Here is a 21,352-nt window from a genome sequence, read left to right on the forward strand (position 1 = left end):
GAAGGGAGGAAGGGAAGAAGGGATGAAGGAGACACAAAGGAAGACAGGAAGAAAGTTAAAAAGAAAGAAGGAGCAGAGGAGGTGAATGCACGAATGGACACAGGGATGTTCAGAGCCTAATATTAATAGTATTTAGGTCAAATATTAAATTCGTCCGTTTGATTCTCAGTTCACCCATCTTCCATAAGTAGAATTATTTATGTTCCATCTAAGATTATTGTCTCTGTAAGTGCACACATCTTTTCCTTTTTCTATCTCTACCACTTAGCACGGTTTCTGATGCACAGTAACCACTCAGGAAATATTTAATGAATAAATTAACCAATATTCGTGAATGTCATGCTGCTGGGAGCTGGGCCTATGACAACCCTGGGGCATGGGCTCCAAAATCCATCAAGAAATGGGCTATGAAACCAAAGGTAAGGCATCTGCTTGTCTTTTTCATTAAATTTTTTGTTCCAGGGGCGCCTGGGTGGCGCAGTCGGTTAAGCGTCCGACTTCAGCCAGGTCACGATCTCGCGGTCCGTGAGTTCGAGCCCCGCGTCAGGCTCTGGGCTGATGGCTCAGAGCCTGGAGCCTGTTTCCGATTCTGTGTCTCCCTCTCTCTCTGCCCCTCCCCCGTTCATGCTCTGTATCTCTCTGTCCCAAAAATAAATAAACGTTGAAAAACGTTGTTCCACTTTTATGGGACCTTGTAAACAAATGTATATAAGCTACAGACATACACAGTGTTCATTCCCCTGGTCAGCCCATTTCCGATGAAACTTCAAAAGATGTTCAGCATGGGAAAAGCTCCTTGATTTGGGTAAAGGAAGAATCTAAAAGGCTTCATGTGCCTAAGTGGAATTTCTAGAAGAAAACGCGCATTTTTGTCATTAAAGGGAATACCATTATTTACACAAGCCTGATTGTTTACAGAGAACTCATTTCAAAAACAGGTTAAGGCTTAAACGAAATAAAGGAAGAAAACAAACGAGCCAACCCTGATTTGTCAGGTGCTGGAGACATCAGGTAGATTGGCATTTGTCTAAGACATTTTGCATCCACATACCTAAAATCTATCCATTCCGCCCTGCATAATTAGAACTACTGTCTTTCTCAAGACCCTTCAGTCCACCGAAGTGTATGTTAACAATGACAGGGAAGGGAGCCCAGAAACAGAAGCTCATTGCGGGCAGGTGAGGAGGTAGGAGGGGAGCACTAGTCAAATGTCATCCAAGAAATAACCTGAAAAGAATCTTGAAAATAATGGCAGTCATCTTACAAATTACAATGACATCTGCCTGTGGGAGAAGGAAGGGAGGCAAGGAAGGAAGGAGGGAGAGACTGAAGGACACAGAAAGGAAGAGAGGGATCCAAGCCTCGGTCATTTGTTATTTATGGGTCTCGCTCTGACCTCTATACACCTGCCTCCAACTCCCACCCACAAACATCACTATATTCATACCCATTCAATTCCTTTGCCCAACTTTCCTTCTCTTGGATTTTCCAAATTCTTTTCGGGTTAGGTTTTACACTAATCCCTAACAATACAATCCCACTCTCGACTACCTTCTCCCATCGCTAAGCATCATCAGGTTTTGCCAGTGACCACAAGATTTCTCTCTTCCATCCACACATTGGGTATCTGCTTTCCTTCCTCCTCCCTGTTCTCTCCCTTTACTGGCAATGTCACTATGTCCTCTGCACCAGCCATTATTGGGACCTTGTTGAACAGCCTTCCATTTTAGACTACAATCAAGTACGCTGTTAGGCTTTTTTTTTTTTTTATCAAAAATAGAGAAGTAGCGGAAGTCAAGAAAAGAATAAGTGTGGACAAAATGTTCCAGGCTCTGTGGGAGAGATGACCAAACAAGATAAACATCTGCGAGGCCTCCAGACTATTTCTTAACACGAAGGACAAAAGACCATCACATTATTTCACGTTTCTCAAACTCATACCCCTATGAGCAGAGTAACATGAGAGTAACATGGAGTATCTTCCTGGAACACAGAGGTGACTGGACAGTAAGGGATTTAAAGTATTGTATTTATGTTAAAACAGACGTGGATGTGTTATGGAAATCATACAAAATTCACGTATTTCTGAAAGATGGAACCTCAGCCTTCTAAGACCCACGTAGGCTGCAGAGGCACTTCTGGATTTGTCCTCTAGCCCCTCGGGCTGTAAATTCATCAGGGCATTTCCGCAGAACACTGTAAGGACTTTTGTTCTTACAAAAGTCCTTGAAGATCGTGAGATACCTTCCGAACTGCCCCCAGACGTTTCTGAATGTTTGGACACTTTAATATATTTCCCAAATTCACAGTTAACTGTATGCATATTTCCCACCAAACAAGAAATTTCAGGACAGCAACTGCTAACAATTTAGGAAGCTCGGCAGGTATACTTGCTCAGATGATATACACAGCATTAATATCCATTGCTAATGATTTGGCTGATTAATTACAAGCTGAATTTTCAGGTAGACTACAACACTCTCATGCTCTTTAGGACATCAGCTGTTAATGGAATTCAACCTTTCAGATCAAGGGTAAAGTTTCTAAAAGTTTATCACTCATTGATAATTTCAAAAGTCATCAAAAACAGATCAATACTGATCATTCACGTTATCAGATAATTTCATTCACTTTATCAGATAATTATCATTCACTTTATCAGATAATTTCCCCAGGTAATCAATCTTCTCTGGTACATTCTTTTTTTTTTTTAATGTTTATTTATTTTTTAGAGAGAGAGAGAATGCATGCACATGAGTTGGTGGGGGGGCAGAGAGAGAGAGAGAGAGAGAAGGGGACAGAGAGGATCCAAAGCAGGCTCCCAGCTGACAGCAGAGAGCCTGAGGTGGGGCTTGATTTGTGACCTGAGCCAAAGTCTGCCACTCAACCGACTGAGCCAGCCAGGCTCCCCTTCCTAGTATATTCTTATTAGGGCTAAACATTAGTTGGGGGGCCTGGGTGGCTCAGTCGGTTAAGCCTCCGACTTCGGCTCAGGTCACCATCCCATGGTTCATGAGTTCGAGCCCCGCGTTGGGCTCTGTGCCGACGGCTCAGAGCCTGGCGCCTGCTTTGGATTCTGTGCCTCCCTCTCTCTCTGCCCCTCCCCTGCTCGTACTGTCTCTCTCTCTCTCTCTCAAAAATAAACATTAAAAAAATTAAATTAGCCTGCTCACAATAACGATTTGAAGTCCACTACAACTTCCCCCAACCTGTTCTCTTCTAACGATGACACTTCCCTTGGTAAAACACAGGCCTGATGTTTTCCTTCTCTTTCCCAAGTTGTTCCCGGTTCGCTCTGTGTTCTTATCCCAGTGAGCCCCTCACCCTCCACTGGCGCCCTATTTCTCGCACTGGATAACCTCACTCTCAACCCGGGCGCCAAAACAGATCCGCGTCACCTCTGCGTATTTCCTCTTTTTATCATGCTTGCAGCCGCTCATTAGAGGAAAACTTTCCACTCATGAAGAATTTGTGTTCCTAGGTCTCTCAGGTAATCAGAATTCTGTCACTCAGTGTGTTTCCCTCTTGGCCCGGTGAGAGAGCAAGGGCCAAATTTAATGTTTAATTATAGTGATAATACCTAAGCTAAAAAGTATGCCTGTGTCTCCATTTCCCGGCTATAATGTTCTGCATGACTATTAGTAGCCTTATTGTCCGTGTTGCTTCTTATTTGAAGTTGCCTTAAGTCTTTTTTTTTTTTTGTAAGTTTACTTATTTATTTTGAGAGAGACCATGCAGGCAGGGTGGGGGCAGAGAGAGAGAGAGAGAGAGAGAGGAGAGAGTCCCAAGCAGGCTCCCAGCTGTCAGCACAGAGCCCGATGCGGTGTCTGAACTCACCAACCCATAAGATCATGACCTGAGCTGAAGTCAGACGCTTAACCAACTGAGCCACCCAGGAGCTCCCAAGCCCTTTTGAAAAGAGGTAGCAATATAGAAGTTAATTCAATAATAGGAGTAACCTTCCTTTTCCCCGAGGCCCAATTTTTAAGACCAAGGGAAACGCCATCTCCTCCAGGAAGCAGCTTGGATTCCCCCAACTTCGATCCATCGTGTCGCTTGCCGTAACCCCCAGGACTCTGAGCACAGGCTTCACAACACAGCAATGACACCGCAGCTGTGTTCTGGGGACTGTATTCCTCCCTTGACCGGCCGCAGGGACGCAGGGGCCCCGGCTTGCTTGTCTCGGTGCCTGTCACTCAGCAGAAAGCTCTGTACACAGGTTTTGTCCAGTAAATGCTTTTCAATCTCCAGAAAGGGATTCAACGCACCTTATTAACAAAGCGCTGCGCTTCCTTAGAAGCGCATTCCAAATAGAAAGTCTGCTTCTTAGACTAAAATATTCTCATCTCATCCCTGCGCAAATATTTGTACGGGGACTGCATTAGAGCTACCTGAAAATAAGAAGTTATAATGGAAACAGTGACGCCGCCTTAAGTGAGGCAACCGAAATAGGAACCGCTTTAATACTTTTACTGAAATGTTCTCTGCTTGATAAAGTTCATTACCAGAATATCATCTTTAAAAGTGAAATGCATTCAGCTGAGCCCTTTTTTTCATTTTGTAAATAGATTTCTCCTTGCCTGAGCTCTCAGTATAAAGCACAAAATTGTCTTCCAGAACATTAGAAAAATGTCACCCATACACAGAGCTAGATTTTTAAAGTAAAAGAGAGTTTTCTTCTTCAGCGTTTTAAAGGTACAGGAGCGCCTTCATTATAGCGATCACCCTGCACCGCAAGCCGTAAGAAGGGCTGAATCACCAGCCTGCAATCTGCTAGGTTCTAAAATGTGTTGAGATAACATACTAGAACCCAGGACAAAGTTAAGTCCCACGGGATATCCTAAGGCCATAAAGTCACCATCTTTTCAACATGACCCTACTTATTCCTACGGTCTATTTAAAACGACCCTGGCACTAATCTTTTTCTCACCTCCTCAAAATGACACAGAAAAGTAGCTATGTGGTAACTTTACAACCCAAGTGCCCAATTTTCACATCACGCCAATGAAAAATTATATAAGCACATTCGTTGCACGTTTTTGTTTTGCTTTGTTTTGTTTTGTTTTCACATTAGTAAGTTCTTGAGTGGTCGGGGGTTACTATAGCCGGAGTTTCTTCACAGAGTAAGTTCTCCCCCACTTTGAACACCTCACGCGTGTTGGGGTGAGACATCTCAACGAGATAAATGGTGCATCACCACCACTGCCACTGAGCCAAGAAGTGACAGCAGAAATGAATCTTTGACCTTTCTGTTTTCAGCAGAGGAGTTATTTTTCTAAGAAATGAACATTCATACATTTATTAATGTCACTTTACCATAAGCACTGCATTCTGGCTGTTTTTAACCAAAATTCAGATACACTTGCGTGACTCTTGCACCTCTCAGAAATACATCCTTTCTCCCCCACCCAGCCACCCCAGACCTTTTCTAAAGATCGCAAGTTATAGAAAGGCAATTGACCTCAGTAACTTTTTCCTCTGGCTTCCATTTTTTTTTCTTTCTTTTCAAAGCCCTCTTTAGGGAAAAAAAAGGGAAAAAAGGAAGATAAACACACTTCATGTAACAAGTGCCATAAGAAAAATATGTTCCGGCAGACTTTTCCTAACTTGTAACTCAAAAGAATTTACATCATCTAAGTGTAAGTGCAAAGAGGAGAAGAAAGAAATCTCAAAATGGATTTTTGTTCCACTTTCAAACTCCGAGGCTAAGGGAACACAAGGGTTTCACTTCAGAAATGAATAACGAATGACTTCAGTACACATACACCTTTCTCTTTTTGGAAATACTGCACATAAAAGAGCATTTTTTGGCACGGCTGACCTGCAGAGATATGGAGCTAAGCAGAGTCATGAATTCACTCACTCTGATATGCACACATGATACGCAATTAAAATCTCCATTCACATTCCTGCCGGGTTGTCAATCATGAGGAAAGCCTTTTTGACAACATTCAGCGAAGCGTACCGACTAACCGCTCAACAGGAACTTAAACAGTAACAGCTTTTGTTACTAGCAAGAACGAATTTCTTACCAAGATTGGGTTCGGTTTCTAAGAAATCATTATGCTCTGAATTTTAGGGCCTTTCATTAAAAATGAAAATGTGTCAAAAAGATTTTGTATGGCCAGCTATGTGATGTAATATCTAGAAAACAAGAGATACACACACACACACACACACACACACACACACACACACAATTCCAGCCTTTTCAACTTGGCAGAATCTTTTTTAACTTTTCCCATGTAGAACAATGAACAATGATCTTATAAAGCAGTTGACTGGGGGGAAACGTGACGTTTCTAATTCATTCTGAAGTTTTTCCCTGGAATTTTACAACTTTTCAAATAGATCGGGACGCTAATCTCACTTGAAAAGTGACTGACCGGTTTACAAACTAATGGGAAAGCGACTTTTTTTAATCATAAGAAGAATATTTAGCATGTCAGGAAATATCACATGCATCCAACCTTTCAATTTATGGAGCTCTACAGAAAACATTATGCACATAAATTCTTTCCAGATGAACCCAGAAGGTGCTCTGCTCATAACTTACTTTCTGTGGAACATCTAATCAAAGACTGTGCCCTTCATAATAGCACATTAGTGTGCTTTAAAGTCATAAATCCACAAAAACAGGGCCCAGTAAAATTGAATAGAGGATACCAGTTCATCTGCTGCCGTGTCTGCTTTGAGCAACTAACCTGGGATTACAAATTTGAAACAAGTTAATACTATCAGATATTGAAATATTTGTCTTCTTCCTTATCGTGCTCTGTAACTGAGAGAGCAGATGCATTCTGACCATTAGCAGTCATGACAAATTGCCTTGCTAATGAACGTTACACACTGAAAGTGCCATAGCTGATTAATCTACAATTTCCCACTACCAGAGAGAGAGTGGGTTACTCCAGCAGAGGGCAACTCTGATATTCTGCCAACAGGCCTCCAGGGCACAGTGTGATATTTAGAACAACACTCTAAATTCCATATGAACAAATTCTGAAAGCCTATGTGTATACAACAGGTTTTTAAAGAACATTAGATAATACAGCTTAGGTTGTAGCTGATGAGCCGTGAAAAATGGATGTGTTTTAACTATTTGGTTTCCTGGCAAGTACGTGTGAAAGAATACTCTCTGGTCTGGGTTTCTCGCTCTCTCTCTCTCCCTCTCTCCTTCCCTTTCCCCGCCCCCAAAACATTGGGTGTGCTTTGCATTTCACATAAAATCTTTCTTTTGTCAGTTCCTTTGTTGGTGCAAAATTAGCAGTAGTTCAAATTCAAAGTACTCCTATTCATTTACTGACCAATGTCATTCTAGTTCACATCAGCCAGCGAGCTAAGCTCTAAAAAACATAAAAGACTTGCTTCACCACTGACGAATCATGTGTACATTTTTACAGAGCTTAAACCTTAATGCTTTCCCTGAAACTAACAATACAGTATATCTTATCATTCCTTTTTCACAAGCAGGCAGCTGCTGAAACGCTTGCCACTTCAAAATATCAATTGCTTGCCAGAGTTTTCCTCAACACACCCTGTCAAACTCATGTATATTGTACAATGAAAATGGTGCAGGCTGAAAGCTAGAAATTGTGTCAAATTCTGCTGTAAGGGTATGATGTGCAAAGAACAATGTATGACAACCGTAGAGACTACAAACAATGGCACTGGAGCCAGGGACTTCATAGATCACAACTGCGCCTGTACATATTTTATTGTAGGCATTATATATTTAAAGCATGACAAATGTACCATTGTACATTATGTGCTGCACAAATGGGAGCTCCTCCCCCTAGTTCGCTTTTTGCATTTCTCCTGATGATGGAAACATAGTTGAGTTTCATTTCTTTTTCTTCTCTTAAAACATTTAAGGCTCTCAAATCATAAAGGAAGGAGACACACACACACACGCACGCACGCACGCGCACACACACACACAAGGTTATCAAAACGAGTAAGAGAAAACAGAGACAATAATACAAGATGGGAAAATGACATCTATTTGTTCACTTAACATTTTGGCTCCTCTCTGAGGACACAAAAGCAAGGATTATCTTAAACACTAACCAAGGGTATCAAGAGAACTACACTATCACTGTGCCTATAAATTGTTGTCTACCTAATTTTAATGCAGATAAGTGCTAGCTTATTGATTTGCACGATTTTCTAGCAAAATGGAAATCCCACGTGAATGTGTTCTTTGTGTGCAGAAAATATGGTTTAAGAAGCTTTTACTATTATTGCTTTCTTATGCCAAAAGAACAATTAAGCAAATAATATTTCACTACTCTATCGGGCTCATAACCCAGCACCGATTCCTGTTTGTTTAGATTATAAATAGCCTTTCCCATTTCCCACTTTGCTCCGTTTACTTTAAATGATTCTGGTTATTGAGAAGTTGTTTTTCTTCCAAATGTCTCCTTACAGAACATATAAAATCTGAAAACATTCTCACTTTGGAGCACACCTACTTAATTATAAAGGGGCTCATGACTACAACAGCCCTACCCTAATTCAGTCAATGACTGAAAATGGGGCACATGTTTATGGGAGAAAATTAGCGTGAATATGTATGTATTCCTCTCCTCTGTGACCTCGCTTAGGTTACAAAACCTTGATCACACAAGTAGCTTGGAGTGGAATTAACTGGCTCGAGGCTAAGGAAAATGAACAGATACGCTTTTAAGGTGTTAATAAATATTTTGGAAAGAGATTAGGTGGTTGAGGTGCTTAGGGGTGCTGACCTTTGGTGTGTTGATTAGTGGGACAATGATGCATTATTAACACACAGCAGCTGTACCTGAAATGCTGCCATGAATATAATAGCCTTTTATAGCCATCAGGGGAGTGAGGTAGGAGGCCTTTATTAACCACTAGACATGATTAGCACATTATGTGAACTTTAGTAGGCAAATTATCTCTTATTGAAATATAATGTTGGTTGTAACTAATTGTAAACATGATTTTTAAAACTTCCTAGCGACCAACTCTAGGTCTCACTACCATTCAGCTCATTATTGGCCAGTAAGGAAAACGTGTTCTGTTGTGGGAGGCACCCACAGGGGCTGAATCTCAAAAGGCAGGTAGTGGCAGTCACTGAAGGCTGACTTTAAAACTATGTGGCATTACAAGTTCAGGGATATTAGCATACATGCAAACTTTCTGTCTCTAATTAAGTAAAACTGCTCATGAACTAGAAAAGCTGCTTTGGGATTTTTCTTCCTCTTTATTTCTTTAAGCAGTTCTTAAAAGATTAGTTTTGCAGTAAATTTTTGAGAGTTACCTTGAAAAGTAACAGCATAATTTATTTCAAAAAGCTTAATTTGGGGAGAGAAAAGATTATCCCATTAGCCTTAGTAACTGAACATAGCGTGGAGAGTCCATTATGAACAGTCTTTTATGCCCTGGCAGAAAGTCATTAACATAAAATAAATCATTAGCTTTGATATTAAGCTTCTACTATCTGCAGGTTTCTATGATTAATGTTCATGACTGTATCTGCCAAATGATAAAATATACTTTTTGTTGAAAGGTTATCCTGACTCTTTATTAGTAACATTTCTCTTTATACAATTGTTGCTGGCATTTGGGGCTGAGGCATATTGGCGTAGAAAAGAAGAGCTGGGTTTTTTTACATGCAAGAAGACGCCAATGCATACCACACTTTACACTTTACCCATCTTTTTTTTTTTTTAATTAACCATTTAATCGAGTTGAAAGACTTGAGAAAATCAGGTGGTGCACAGATACGTTTTCAGTGTAATTGGACTATCTTTAGACCCGGTTGGTCGGTGCGTTAATTTATCTTGTACATTGCATTTTGCATCTCTGACCCATATATCAGAAGAAGGTGGTGGGGGGGCACCTTGCTTTCCTGAAGTCAGGAACTGAAAGCGGACATTCCCTTCTGCAGCTGTGGTATTCAACTTTTGCCTTACCTTCTTACCCTGCAACAGCTCCCACCTGAAGCTTCTCCCACTAGGTGCAGTATAGACTCCCATCGTGGAGAGGGAGCAGGAGGCCCCTGGGGGTGGGGGGAGGGACGTATCAATATATAAAAGAGGGGGAGTACAGACTCATCCACACAAGTTCCACTTTCCCCAATTCACCTGTGAACCTCAACAAAGGTTACCTTTTTCACTCCCCTGCTGAAGGAATCACTTCTCTACAACTTTGGAAAACACACTGATTTCACTAGAGTAGCAGAAATACAAGAAGCGGGCCGAGAACACAGTATTTTTCTAAGGTCTACCTTTGTTTGAAGTTTTGAACGTCTTTCACTGCAGGATTTCAAAATAATCTGCCTCTGTTGACTCCTTAATTCTCATAAGGCTTCCTTGATACAAATATAAATTATTTTCTCTAGTGGTTACATGGCAGATTGGGACACAGGTGGATTAAAGGTTTTGGTGGTGTCAGAACTTTTACCAGACACAAGGAAGTCAGGCTTCTAAAGAGAACAGAAAACAGAGGGGGAGGGATCGGGTCCTTTTCATGCTTGTATTTATTTTGCCTGGGGAGTAAGTCAACACAGGTTTAAGGGCCCTCAGTTTTTATCTCAAATCTTGAACAAAAAGGAGTCTTTTCCTCATAGAGGCCTATGGTTTTCCTCAGAAAGATCTAGTTCCTCAATCCTATCAGGTTGTAATATGCCTAATTAAAGCCCTGGCATTGGAAAATATCTTCTCTCGTGAAATACGGCGAAGTTTCTTAAAATGGAGTGGTAATGAGGCATTCCTATTAGCTAGTATGATTTCCCTTGTTGTTATTGTGCACACAATGACAGATTCTGCCAGTTAGGATAAATTCCTATGCATTTACGGCCAGAAATATATCCAGAACATTAGAAACACATAAAAACACACACTCACCCAACCACACACATACACACACACACACACACACACACACACACACACACACACACCGATTTTCCTGGGTAGGTAACCTCCAAATAGGTTCTCAAAGCCTTCAATGGAAAGGTATTTTATGTAGAAGGCTCACATTGTCATTGGTGTGGATCAGATACATATCATTTGTAGGTCTACGTAGTAACTCAAAATACTTTATATTTTCTTGGCCACCAGCAAAGCTTCTTATCAACCAACCATGGCCTTACTTTAATTAGGAGCTCCTTTCAAGAATTTCATAAAAGCACATAACTCAGGAATGAAAACCAATAAATACTTGGCTAACGCAGAAGCATTTAAAACCCCAAAGTGAAAAATGGACAAACAGAAAAGCATTAACAGGAAAACTGGTTTCATGACCTTTGGTATTATAAATATGTATAAACGATGATTTTTCTTGAGGAAAATGGAAATCTGAAGATAGCTCTTAAAAGTTCGCTTTAAAATTGTTCATCAAGTAGGGCAAACTTTCCATAGATCAAACTCTAGAGGTCTGGAAAAATATCGGTACTTCCTGTCATGAAAGAGCAGGGGGGTTTCCTTCTGGGATTTTCCTCCTTCTGGTCTTTTCCGCTGCACCATGAACATCCAAGCACAGAGCAATATAATGTTCCCATTTTCAAAATGAATGCTATAGGGAGAAATATGTTATAACTAGGAAAGCTCATTCAGGTTAATGTGAATTCCATGTCTCAAAGTATTACAGAAGAAGTGCTATAATTAACAGTCTGCTGGCACTTCCATTATAAACCACATTTCTAAGCAGTTTGTAACTCAACAGTTTTTAATGAGAAATTGCTCTTCGGGATGAAACTTGGCATGTGTGGTTTAAAACAAAAAATTCTCAAATTCATTAGGGCAGATGTGAGCTGTATCGTCTTGGCACTCCAGCTTCCTCACGGACAGTCCATTTAACACAACTCAGTATCGACTGCTGGTCCCATCAACGAATGGAGACCACAGGCCATCTGACTCTGAGAAGTGCGCCTTCAAAGAAAGCGATCAATTGAAAAACCCTGTATCAATGACACCAAAGTGGAAGTAAAGAACAGGCAAGAAAGTTATCTTTCACGTTGGAAGGGGTAAATATTCCCATGTTTAACTTTTGCTTAAGTTCACTTTAAACAAACCAAGTGACATTCAAGCATTTGGATTCTTCACATGGAAGCTTCTGGAAGGCAAGGACTGTATAGTTGGGGCCACAGTATTTATTAACTACGGTTTACTACAATCTTGTGTTCTCCTCAAGGTATGCATTTTAGATTTGGGGATGTGGTTGTATCCAATGTTAGTTTTAACTTAAACAATTGATAATATTTTTCAAATGGAATTGTTAAAACAGCACTGAATCAAGTCATAATCATTACATGTTATTTTTATTGAGATGCAACGTAAATATTCTGTGTTATGACTTCCCAGAAACCTTGAGATTCACATTCTGATAGCTAAAATGTAGGAGAAGTTATCTAAATTTGATTAAGTAAGTTCTGCTTGTCCAGCTATTCCCATTTTAATTCTCTATGCGTATTCTGATGGGAACACATAAGTCTTGTCAACCCATTTACTTTCTGTAAGTATAACTCACCTAACTTACTGCATGCCAACTAAAAATCAGGAGACCACAGTACCACTTTCATATTTCATATTTCACAATCTAAGTAAGATTTCCCACTGAAAGGTATGTGTCCAGGAGCCGTTTCCATGCTCTAAATACACTGTGTTTAAAACGTGGGGGTGGGGGGAAGGGGAAAGGAGAAAACTCTGAGAGCTTAGAAATAACCACCATAGTTATTTTCCCTCACAGCATCCTATCTAAGTTTCCTTGGTCTATTATTGTATGACCCTATGTCATATTCACTCAGATGGGGAAATGGAGAAAAGGAGACTAGCCTAATTTGGGATTTTAAAAAGTGGACAGGAGCCTGAAGACTGGCAGATTCCCATTTCCTTAATCAGAAAATATGGTCAGGTACTGGAGGAAGAATGGATAAGTTAACATGATAATGATAACAGGCATGGCAAACAGAAAAGGGGACTTGCTCAACAAGATGACCGCCATGGGGGGCCATGTTCCTGAGGAGGGGGAGAAGAGTTCACCTTAGAAAGTACAGATCTCCCAGGTTCAATTTAAGATTAGGGCAGAGTGAAGCAAGCGTGACAGGCTGTTCCAGGATTGGAGATGTTTGGGAAGAGGTGAGGGGGAAGGAGGGAAGAGGCACAAGTCACACAGACTGACCTGCCCTGAGGGCAGCCTTCTTCTAAACAGTACAGGAAGGATCGCCACTAGTTGAGAACTATCCCCAGGGTGTTTTCCACTTTCTCGTATCCTAGCAAAATGTTGGAAAATCCTAGAGTAAATCATCCTTCATAGCTCAATAAGATTTCCCTCCAATTCTCTAAGTCATCCCTCTCTTGAACCGAGCCCACCACAAAAAAGTATGATCACAAAAATAGTTCCACACATCAGAACCGGTATGTGAGACCCAGTTTGGGGTCCAAGGAAGCCACTGTGGAACTGGGAACTTTCCCCTACTTCTTCCAGGTTCAAGTACCTCACTTCTTTCCTGTTCTCACATCCCTTGCAATCACATCATTTCAAAAAGATCTACGATAAGCAGCCTATTAGATAATACTTAAATATCAGCTTAGTCTTCCTAAGGAAAATATTAAAATGATTGTTAATATCATCATTCAGTAACTTTAAAAATACATGACAAACTGTGAGAATACTAAGCCATGTAAGCTATGTTAAAAAACAGCATTTGAGGGGTGCCTGGGTACCTCAGTCGGCTAAGTGTCTGACTCTTGATTTTGGCTCAGGTCATGATCTCACAGTCGTGGGATCAAGCACTGTGCTGAGCTCCACACTGAGCCTGGAGCCTGCTTGGGATTCTCCCCGCCCCCCCTCACTGCCATCTCCCCCATGCCTCAAAATGAATAAATAAACTTTAAAAAATAGCATTTGATCTCTCTAAAACTCGTAACTATAATTTCTGGGTGGACATTTAAAATTGGAATTTGTGACAGCGAAATATCCCACAAAGTCAAGACAGCTACATTTGAGGTTTCTGTAGATCTGATTTAGTGGCCAAAACCATATGACGGTTTGTTTCATGCTCTTTCTTACCCATACAAAATTTATTTGAAACATATTTAAAGACCTCAAAACTTAAGAAAGATCCAGCCAATAAAATCCCCAGGGGAGTTTTAATCACACTAATGACGTCCTAAGTATCAGCTATGAATTTCCTAAAGTCCTGGAAGTTATGGAGGTAGACAGAGAACTAATCAAGCATGATGCTCTAAATTGCTTATAACCCTCCCCTTCCTCCTCCTCCTCCTTCTCCTTCTCCCATCCTCCTCTTTTTTCTTACATTTATTAATTAAAGTAGGAATAATGACTCCGCCTTCATTGTTTGCCTATCCGGTATTTTAGATGTGATGCGCTTTGTCACGTTAAAGTACAACCCATAACGCTCGAACTAAATAAGAAAATAAGCTCAAAGGAGATTCTGCAGAGACAATAATGAATCCTGTTTTTCTCAAAAGTTCTCAAGTGTTTAATGTTAGTGCTGACATTTCAACGCTGAGTTCATCACACATAGGTCCTTCTTCCTATGTTTATAGGGAAAGATTATACACTGTCCTTCCTCATTTCAATGACAAAAGCCCAACAATCCCCAACGGCCATTATTCTTCACTCTGTATATAACCAGCATTAAGCATGGGTTTGTATCTTGGACTTCCCTGTGTCTAAACCAACCAAAGAAAGATTCAGGACCCTATTCCACAAAAGCAACCACTGAGAAGAGTGAAGATCATTATTTCCTCTCCCACTGCTGGCAGAGGTCAGCATCTCTGTGATTAGCCATGTCATAACATCATTGTATTAACGCTCCTTATGTGGGCAGATACTGAGCAGTAACTGAACACATCACATCATTGTAAAAATGAAAAAGTGCCACTCCTTTGTCCCAATTTAGCATACAATCAGTGAAAACAATCTTTACAAATGACACTGCACTAAGAAACTGAAAGGGACTGTTATTACTCCGTAGGTTTAGATTCAAACGCATGCTCTGACGTCTTCAACTAGGACAAAAAATAGGACTATATTTTACTGCTGCACTCCAATCGTGAGCTCCTTTAATCTAATTTCAATTAAGGGATACAATGTTACTTAAAATAGTCTTAATTAGATGAAACGCGACTATGGTGCCATCTCTCAATGTCTGAAATGTAACCAAGCTTTAAGTTTCAGGAGGTGAACCCTGTCACTTTCAGCCTGCATGTTCGTGTCCAGTCTAGGAGCTACGCTGCTGTTTCAAAGGCTGACCTATATACAGCAACATGCCATCCATTCTGGCTGTTTGTAGAAGAGATGCCTCACACCGTTGCCATAACCAACATCGCCCGCATTGTTCTCACTTTTCTCCCGCAATGGGCTATGTGAAAATGGAGGCCAGTTTGCATAGTGATGTGTGCATAACGTAATGTGCTCTTACAATAGAGCAATGGTAGATTAAACTGTTTCCAAAAAAATTCCTCCCACGGAGTTTATGGACTGAAAAATGTAAGTAGTGTTTTGGCAATGCAGTGCCGGAGAGTGTCAGCAGGGTAACACAACCCCCTTTTAGTTTAGAGAAGCTTCAGGAAGAGGATATTCATTTTGTGGATTAGGGTCTCTTCTAACATTGAAAAAACGTCAGTGGGAAAACTATAGCCACAACTGCATGGTTCTGAACCGCACACAGATATTGGTTCCGCTGGGATTTATTAGCACACCGACTTTAACTGCAAAAGTGTTGGCAGATTTAAAATAAAGATAATTATTAATTTATGATCTTATCACCCTATTAAAAACAAATAACCTCACAAAGTGACTGCTTCTTGTAATAAACTGCATATTCATTACACCTCTGAAAGACACAAGGTTTACTTTGCAGTCTTGGCTCTCAGAGGGAAGGCTGATCCAACTTATTTTTACTAAACGTCGATACAGATTTCTGATTTCACATCTTCCAAACTTCTGTCCATCTTCCCTATCCCTGCAAATTCACTTGAGTCATCGCAGAAAATGAATGCTAGTTGACTACATTCTAAGCAACGAAAATAGCGGGGGTGGACAGAAATTGTGTATCAGTGTTAATCATGATGGAGTAGAAAAAAATTAGTGTCTGGGTTTTCTGGGGCCTAGCAAACCTACTCGGTATATTTGATATAATCGGGGATCAGTGACAAATATATTTGATAGACTGCTGTACAGAGAAAGGCAGGGGAAGGCATTCTTGGAGAAGCATTTCCATGAAGTCTCTTCCTACTATTAGAAGTATATCATGACTTTGCATCTTTAAAAATCCATTATTCCCTGGATAAGTTAAATAGAAGACTTGCAACAGGCCTATAGAAAGGGTGGCTAATTTGCATTTAAAAAGAACAGTTTGCTCCTCATACACGGGGGGACTTAAAAGGAACTTCAATGAGCTAGTAAAGAAATTCTGAAGACTTTGCAAATCAATTTATTCAATTCACAGCACAACCCACGAAAATTATTTAAAGCACTTAATTGGAAAATGATTTAATAGATTGAAGTAATTCTTGATTTTCCAAAGCATTTAACTTTTAAATTAAATCTGACCCTACTATCACAAGAATGACGAGTGAAATGTGTATCCAAGTCGTTGCCTTCTTTTTGGAGCCTAAAATCACCATAAATTTAATAAGATTTGTCCAGTTTCATCGCCAAAACGGTTCTGACCTTTTGGTTCTGGTTACAACTGTGGAATATGTGTTTACGATCCAGGATAGGTCTGCTACTTTATTATTTTTATTAGTGTTAGTGATAGTTTATGAGCCACATAGAACTTTACAAACACAAAATACTTGCTTATAAAAAGGCAAAACAGATTCTAGAATGGGAGAACTAGGCAACTGACAAATAATGAAACTTCACACAAACTTCTCTTGTCAAAGTTACCGGAGCTTTCCAACCTGTTCCTAGCTAAAGAGCTCTCTCTGTGTGATAAAATGCCTTTCTGCCTTGCCCAAGACTAGATTTCCTTCGTTCCAAACTTCCCTATCCATCATCGGCATACATTTCCATCCCTTTTACTGAGCCTTACACAACATCAAGGAGCTTCAGCACGGAGTGGTATCTGCGGCTCACTTAAGTCACAGTTGTGTGTGTGTGTGTGTGTGTGTGTGTGTGTGTCTCGACTGACCAAGACGCGGAGCTGCGAGGCGGTTGCGTGGTGGAGAGCCCCGGGGGCTAAGGATGCAGCGCGCTAAATACCTCTGTATCACGTAAGAAAGCTGTTTGATGATGCCTCGCTACCAGGCAAATACTAGAAGTCCCAAGGATTTACACAGTGGAATTCACCGAGGGGCCAGCATGGAATTGCTTGCAGGAGATAGAGTATCAGGCAGGTTGAGCGGGAGCTGGGCGTCTAAACCACTCGCGCCGTGTCTCCGAGAGCTCACTCCTCCCCGCCGACGTTCACCCGGCGGGACCGCTTAACACACGTCCAATGAGCCCGAGGCGAGGACAGCCGTGGCCCTGCGGCCGCTCTCGGGAAACCGGTCCCTGCGCGTCCTCCCTCTCGGGGCCGAGAGTTGGAGAAGCCTCGAGGATAACCCCCTCCCTTCCTATCCCCTGACCATTCTATGGGACAAACGGGGCTCCGCCGTAGCTCTGCCGGCGCCCCCCCCCCCAACCCCCGCCTCGCCCCGGGCCAACCGCCCAGTTAGCCGCGCCCGGGTCCCCCGCGGCCTTGGCACCTGGGGTCACCGGGCTGGCGCGTACAGCCCAGACCGGGACCCTGCTCCAGCCCCGTGAGGAGTGCGGGAGCTTGGGACGCGAACTCAACGCGCTAGCCCGGCTTCTAACAAACTTGCAATTACCGCGCGCGCCGCCACCCCCCCCCCCCAAAGCGGGAGCTGTCCCCCAAACCCTGTTACCCCGCTGCACCCTGCACCCCGGCCCGCAGACCGGCGTCCGAACACCGGGCTCGGCCGCCCGAAAGGGTTTAGGAAAACAAAAGACTTGTGGAGCAATTTTCCCCGTGGGGGGCGGAGGCGTCTCCCTGGTCCCTGCACCCCGACTCCCGGCTGCTCCCCTGGCAACTAATCCCGGGCAGGGAAGCGGTGCCACGAGTCCCCGCAGCCCAAGAGAGGGCGGGAGGGAGAAGGGGAAACTAGAAAATAAACTGAGTTCTCTTACTCTCTGCCTCCGTTCCCGGACCCCAGACACACCCCCAAAGTATTCCGTGGTTTTCTCTTAATTTTTTTTTTTAAACGCCCCCCGGCAAACCTAGGCAGGGAGCCTCAGTCGCGAACAGCAGGAAGGAAAGAATCCGAGCAAATCGTGTCACTTTCCGCACAATCGCGGTGTTTGGCAAACCCCCGGAGCTGTGCTGCACAGTATTTGCTACCCAAGCGCACGCAGGGCTGTAGCGGGCTGCGAGCCGAGCGCGCCCGGGACCGGCCTCCGCCGACCGGCCCCGGCAGCCGAGCCGGCCCGCCGCCGCCGCCGCCGCCCCCCTCCCGGGATCAAGCAGCAAGAACACGGTGGAAACAAAAGCAGAGCGTTCACCTTGTTGCAATAGTAGGGGTCCAGGCAGGGAGAAGGTCCCAGACAGGGAGCGTCGGGCGCAGCGGCGGGCTGGGCTGGAGGTGGATAAAATCTTACGTCCATTTCACTCTCACATCAAGCAACTCCTTTTCTTTTCCTTTTTTTAAAAAAAGTGTTCAGCAAAACAAGCTTAGACGGAACAGAGAGAGGTGTCTGGACTCAGGAGTAAAAGAAACACCTTCCTTCCCTCACATCCGTTTGTGGTTTGTTTAAGAAGAAGAGGAGAAAAAAAAAAAAAGAAAAAAAAAAAGAGGGGGGAAAAGCGCTCAACTCTCCCCCAAGCCGCGGCGCGCACCCGTCGGCGCCGAGCGCGCAGCCTGCTCCGCCGCCGCCTCCCGGCCCCGCCGCCACCACCGCCGCCGCCGCCACCGCCGCCGCCGCCGGGCAGGTAACTTCATGCGCTCATTGTCCCCCCGCCCGCCCCCCCCATCCCCGCCTCCCGCGCCCCTCGCCGCCCGGCACACGCGCTCGCGCTCGGGCTCTAGGTCCTGGGCGTTTTATTGGAGTCTCTGAGTTGCTCTGCTTTTAGTTTATTTTCTCCACCTTGGAGGCCTGGGATGGGGGGGAGGAATGAAGAGGGGACAGGGCGGGAGTGGGGGGGGAGGGGGTGAACGCCCCGGGCCGGGCGGGGTAGGGTGCGCGGCAGGACGCGGGGCTGCTCGCGGCCCAATGGCTGCGGCGTGGGGCTGGGGGCCGGGGGCCGGAGGAGGGAGGAGCGGAGAAGGAGGAGGAGAGCGCGGCCGGGACCGGGCCGGGGCGGCGGGACCCCGCCGAGCCTCCGCCGTGCCCGAGCCGCGCTCCTCTCGGCCAGCGCGTCGCACACAAAGGGGCTGCGGAGCCCTAGCCACCGGCCGCCCCGGGGCACGGCGGGGAGCGCGCAGCAAGGGGGCGCTGTGGCGCACCCCGCCCCGCAGCCCCGCCCCCGGGCCCGCCCTGGCCCCACCCCGCTCCCACCGCCCGCTACGCGGCGGTCCCCACCTCTTTCTCTGCATCCGCCACCTCCCCTTGCGTGGCCTTCCCCACTCCTGTCTCTGCGCCCCCACCCTTCTCCCAGCCCCTGGTGGTGGTGACTATAACACGCAGCGCCGGTCCTGGGGACCAGGAACCCGCAGGGAGCGCGAATCATCCGTGCGCTGTAATGGGCTACTGGGCTAGGGACAGGAAAGGACTGCAGGGTGTGAATGGGCTTAGGAGTCTCCTTTCTGTTGCTCCCTTCTGCCTGCAGCCCTCACCTCCCAAAGATCTGTGCCCCACTGGAAGGTTTGCAAGGCTAGGGCTACCTGAGAAACTTTAAGAAGACCACAGGGGTAAGTCAAAGTGTAAATAGGGAAACGGTCATCAGCACACACGATCAGGCTAGAGGGAAAACACGTGGGCTTGGTAGTTGCCCCGGTGAGATTCTTGTCTCTTAACATTGGAAGCCCAGTGATGCTCTTGGAGAGGCACAGAACGCCTGGAATCAGCCTCCCCCTTCCTCGGGTAGGTAAGTGCGGGGAGGAAATCACCAATCATGGTTTCCCTCCTTACCTCTAAAACACAGGAACTTGCAACTTCGTTTTTCCAGATGACGGGGGTGGGGAAATAGGTAAGTCTTGGCTGTAGGCCAACAGATTCATCCCTGAGGCTCTGTCCTTGGTGGGAAGTCCAGGCAGGAGAGGGTTATATTTACCTTCCCGGGAGGAAGCACCCCTGCACACTAGGGCCCAAGACCCCACAAAGGGAGCCTGGAAGTACTTCGTTCCGCTTGTTTCTGGCGCCAAGGAGGATGCTAAGAACATTTTCCCACTCCACACAACTTTACAGTGCATGTTGATTGCCAACTGCTCCGTGCAACTTTCTCACAGCTATGTCGCTTCCTCTGCAATTGAGAGCACCTGTCAGGTACAATCAGAGAGAGCTGGAAGAAAATCTATGAAGAAAGTGTAAGAAACGATAACATCGTTGGGCGTCTATGCGTGGCTTTTCAGGAACCTTTTGCTAAACATTGCTTTGTAGTTTTTGCATCTTTCCACCACCCCCCCCCCCCCCGCCCTTAAACCATTGTTTTCTTTCTTCTCGCCATCATTTTTAGAAGTAGCAAAAACCCAGCCTTTTCCATATCTCAAGATTGACATGGTGGAAATTGCATAGGGGAGAGAGCAGTAAGAAAAAAAGAATTCCTCTCCTCTGGATTCAGAAGAACCTCCACATTTACAGGTCCTTCAAGGTACAAAATGAAAGTAAGAAACAGAAAATGTTTCTCCTCTTAATAAAGGTCTTTATAATAAAATTTCGATGAGGTTTTGTGTTTTGTAATGTCAATGTTCAAATTCAATTGTAGATGCTAAAATATGCTTATATATATGTATTTCCACAAGTTAAAAAAAAGCTTTTGGGTTGACATTAAATATTTCCAAACTTCAATTTCTGTCATCAGTTCAGCATTTATTACCAACCTACTACATTATTTCAAAATTCTACAAACTTCCTTAGAATCCATAATCGATGCCTGTTTGATGGCTCTGTGAGCATCAGGAAGATGAAATGGTTCAGGGCAGGAACAATATCATTGTCAACATCCTGACACCTAGGGAAGACAGTGATGTCTGTAGACCTACTACTTTCCTCTGCCTTGTGAGGGAAAACCCAAATGCATGGGAACTGTGTCCCTCTATCCAGTTTGGGCCCAGTTTCTTCCATGTGCAGTCAGTGGAGTCAAAGTGATATGTCCGTGCATGGTGTGGTGTGAGGGGCGGGAAAGTGAACTCTTGAATACAAAAGCTCTTAACTCCAACTACTCAGACATGGAGAGTAGACCATGAAGGTCAAC

General features: G+C 43.9%; 1 protein-coding gene across 2 annotated transcripts in view; it reads right to left on the reverse strand.

Moving 5' to 3' along the window:
• TOX (thymocyte selection associated high mobility group box) overlaps window positions 1–18,889 on the reverse strand; it is a 308,626-nt gene extending 289,737 nt beyond the window's left edge. The window contains exon 1 of one of the 2 annotated variants that reach the window (XM_043601128.1): window positions 18,505–18,889. In XM_043601128.1, the coding sequence (XP_043457063.1) occupies window positions 18,505–18,606 (102 nt within the window). In that variant the 5' untranslated portion in view covers window positions 18,607–18,889. The remainder of the gene's footprint in view (window positions 1–18,504) is intronic. The other variant, XM_043601129.1, reaches the window with a different exon arrangement.
• Window positions 18,890–21,352: the final 2,463 nt, after the last annotated feature.

Source organism: Prionailurus bengalensis, chromosome F2 (genome assembly GCF_016509475.1).
Source record: "Prionailurus bengalensis isolate Pbe53 chromosome F2, Fcat_Pben_1.1_paternal_pri, whole genome shotgun sequence".
Lineage (NCBI taxonomy): Eukaryota > Metazoa > Chordata > Mammalia > Carnivora > Felidae > Prionailurus > Prionailurus bengalensis.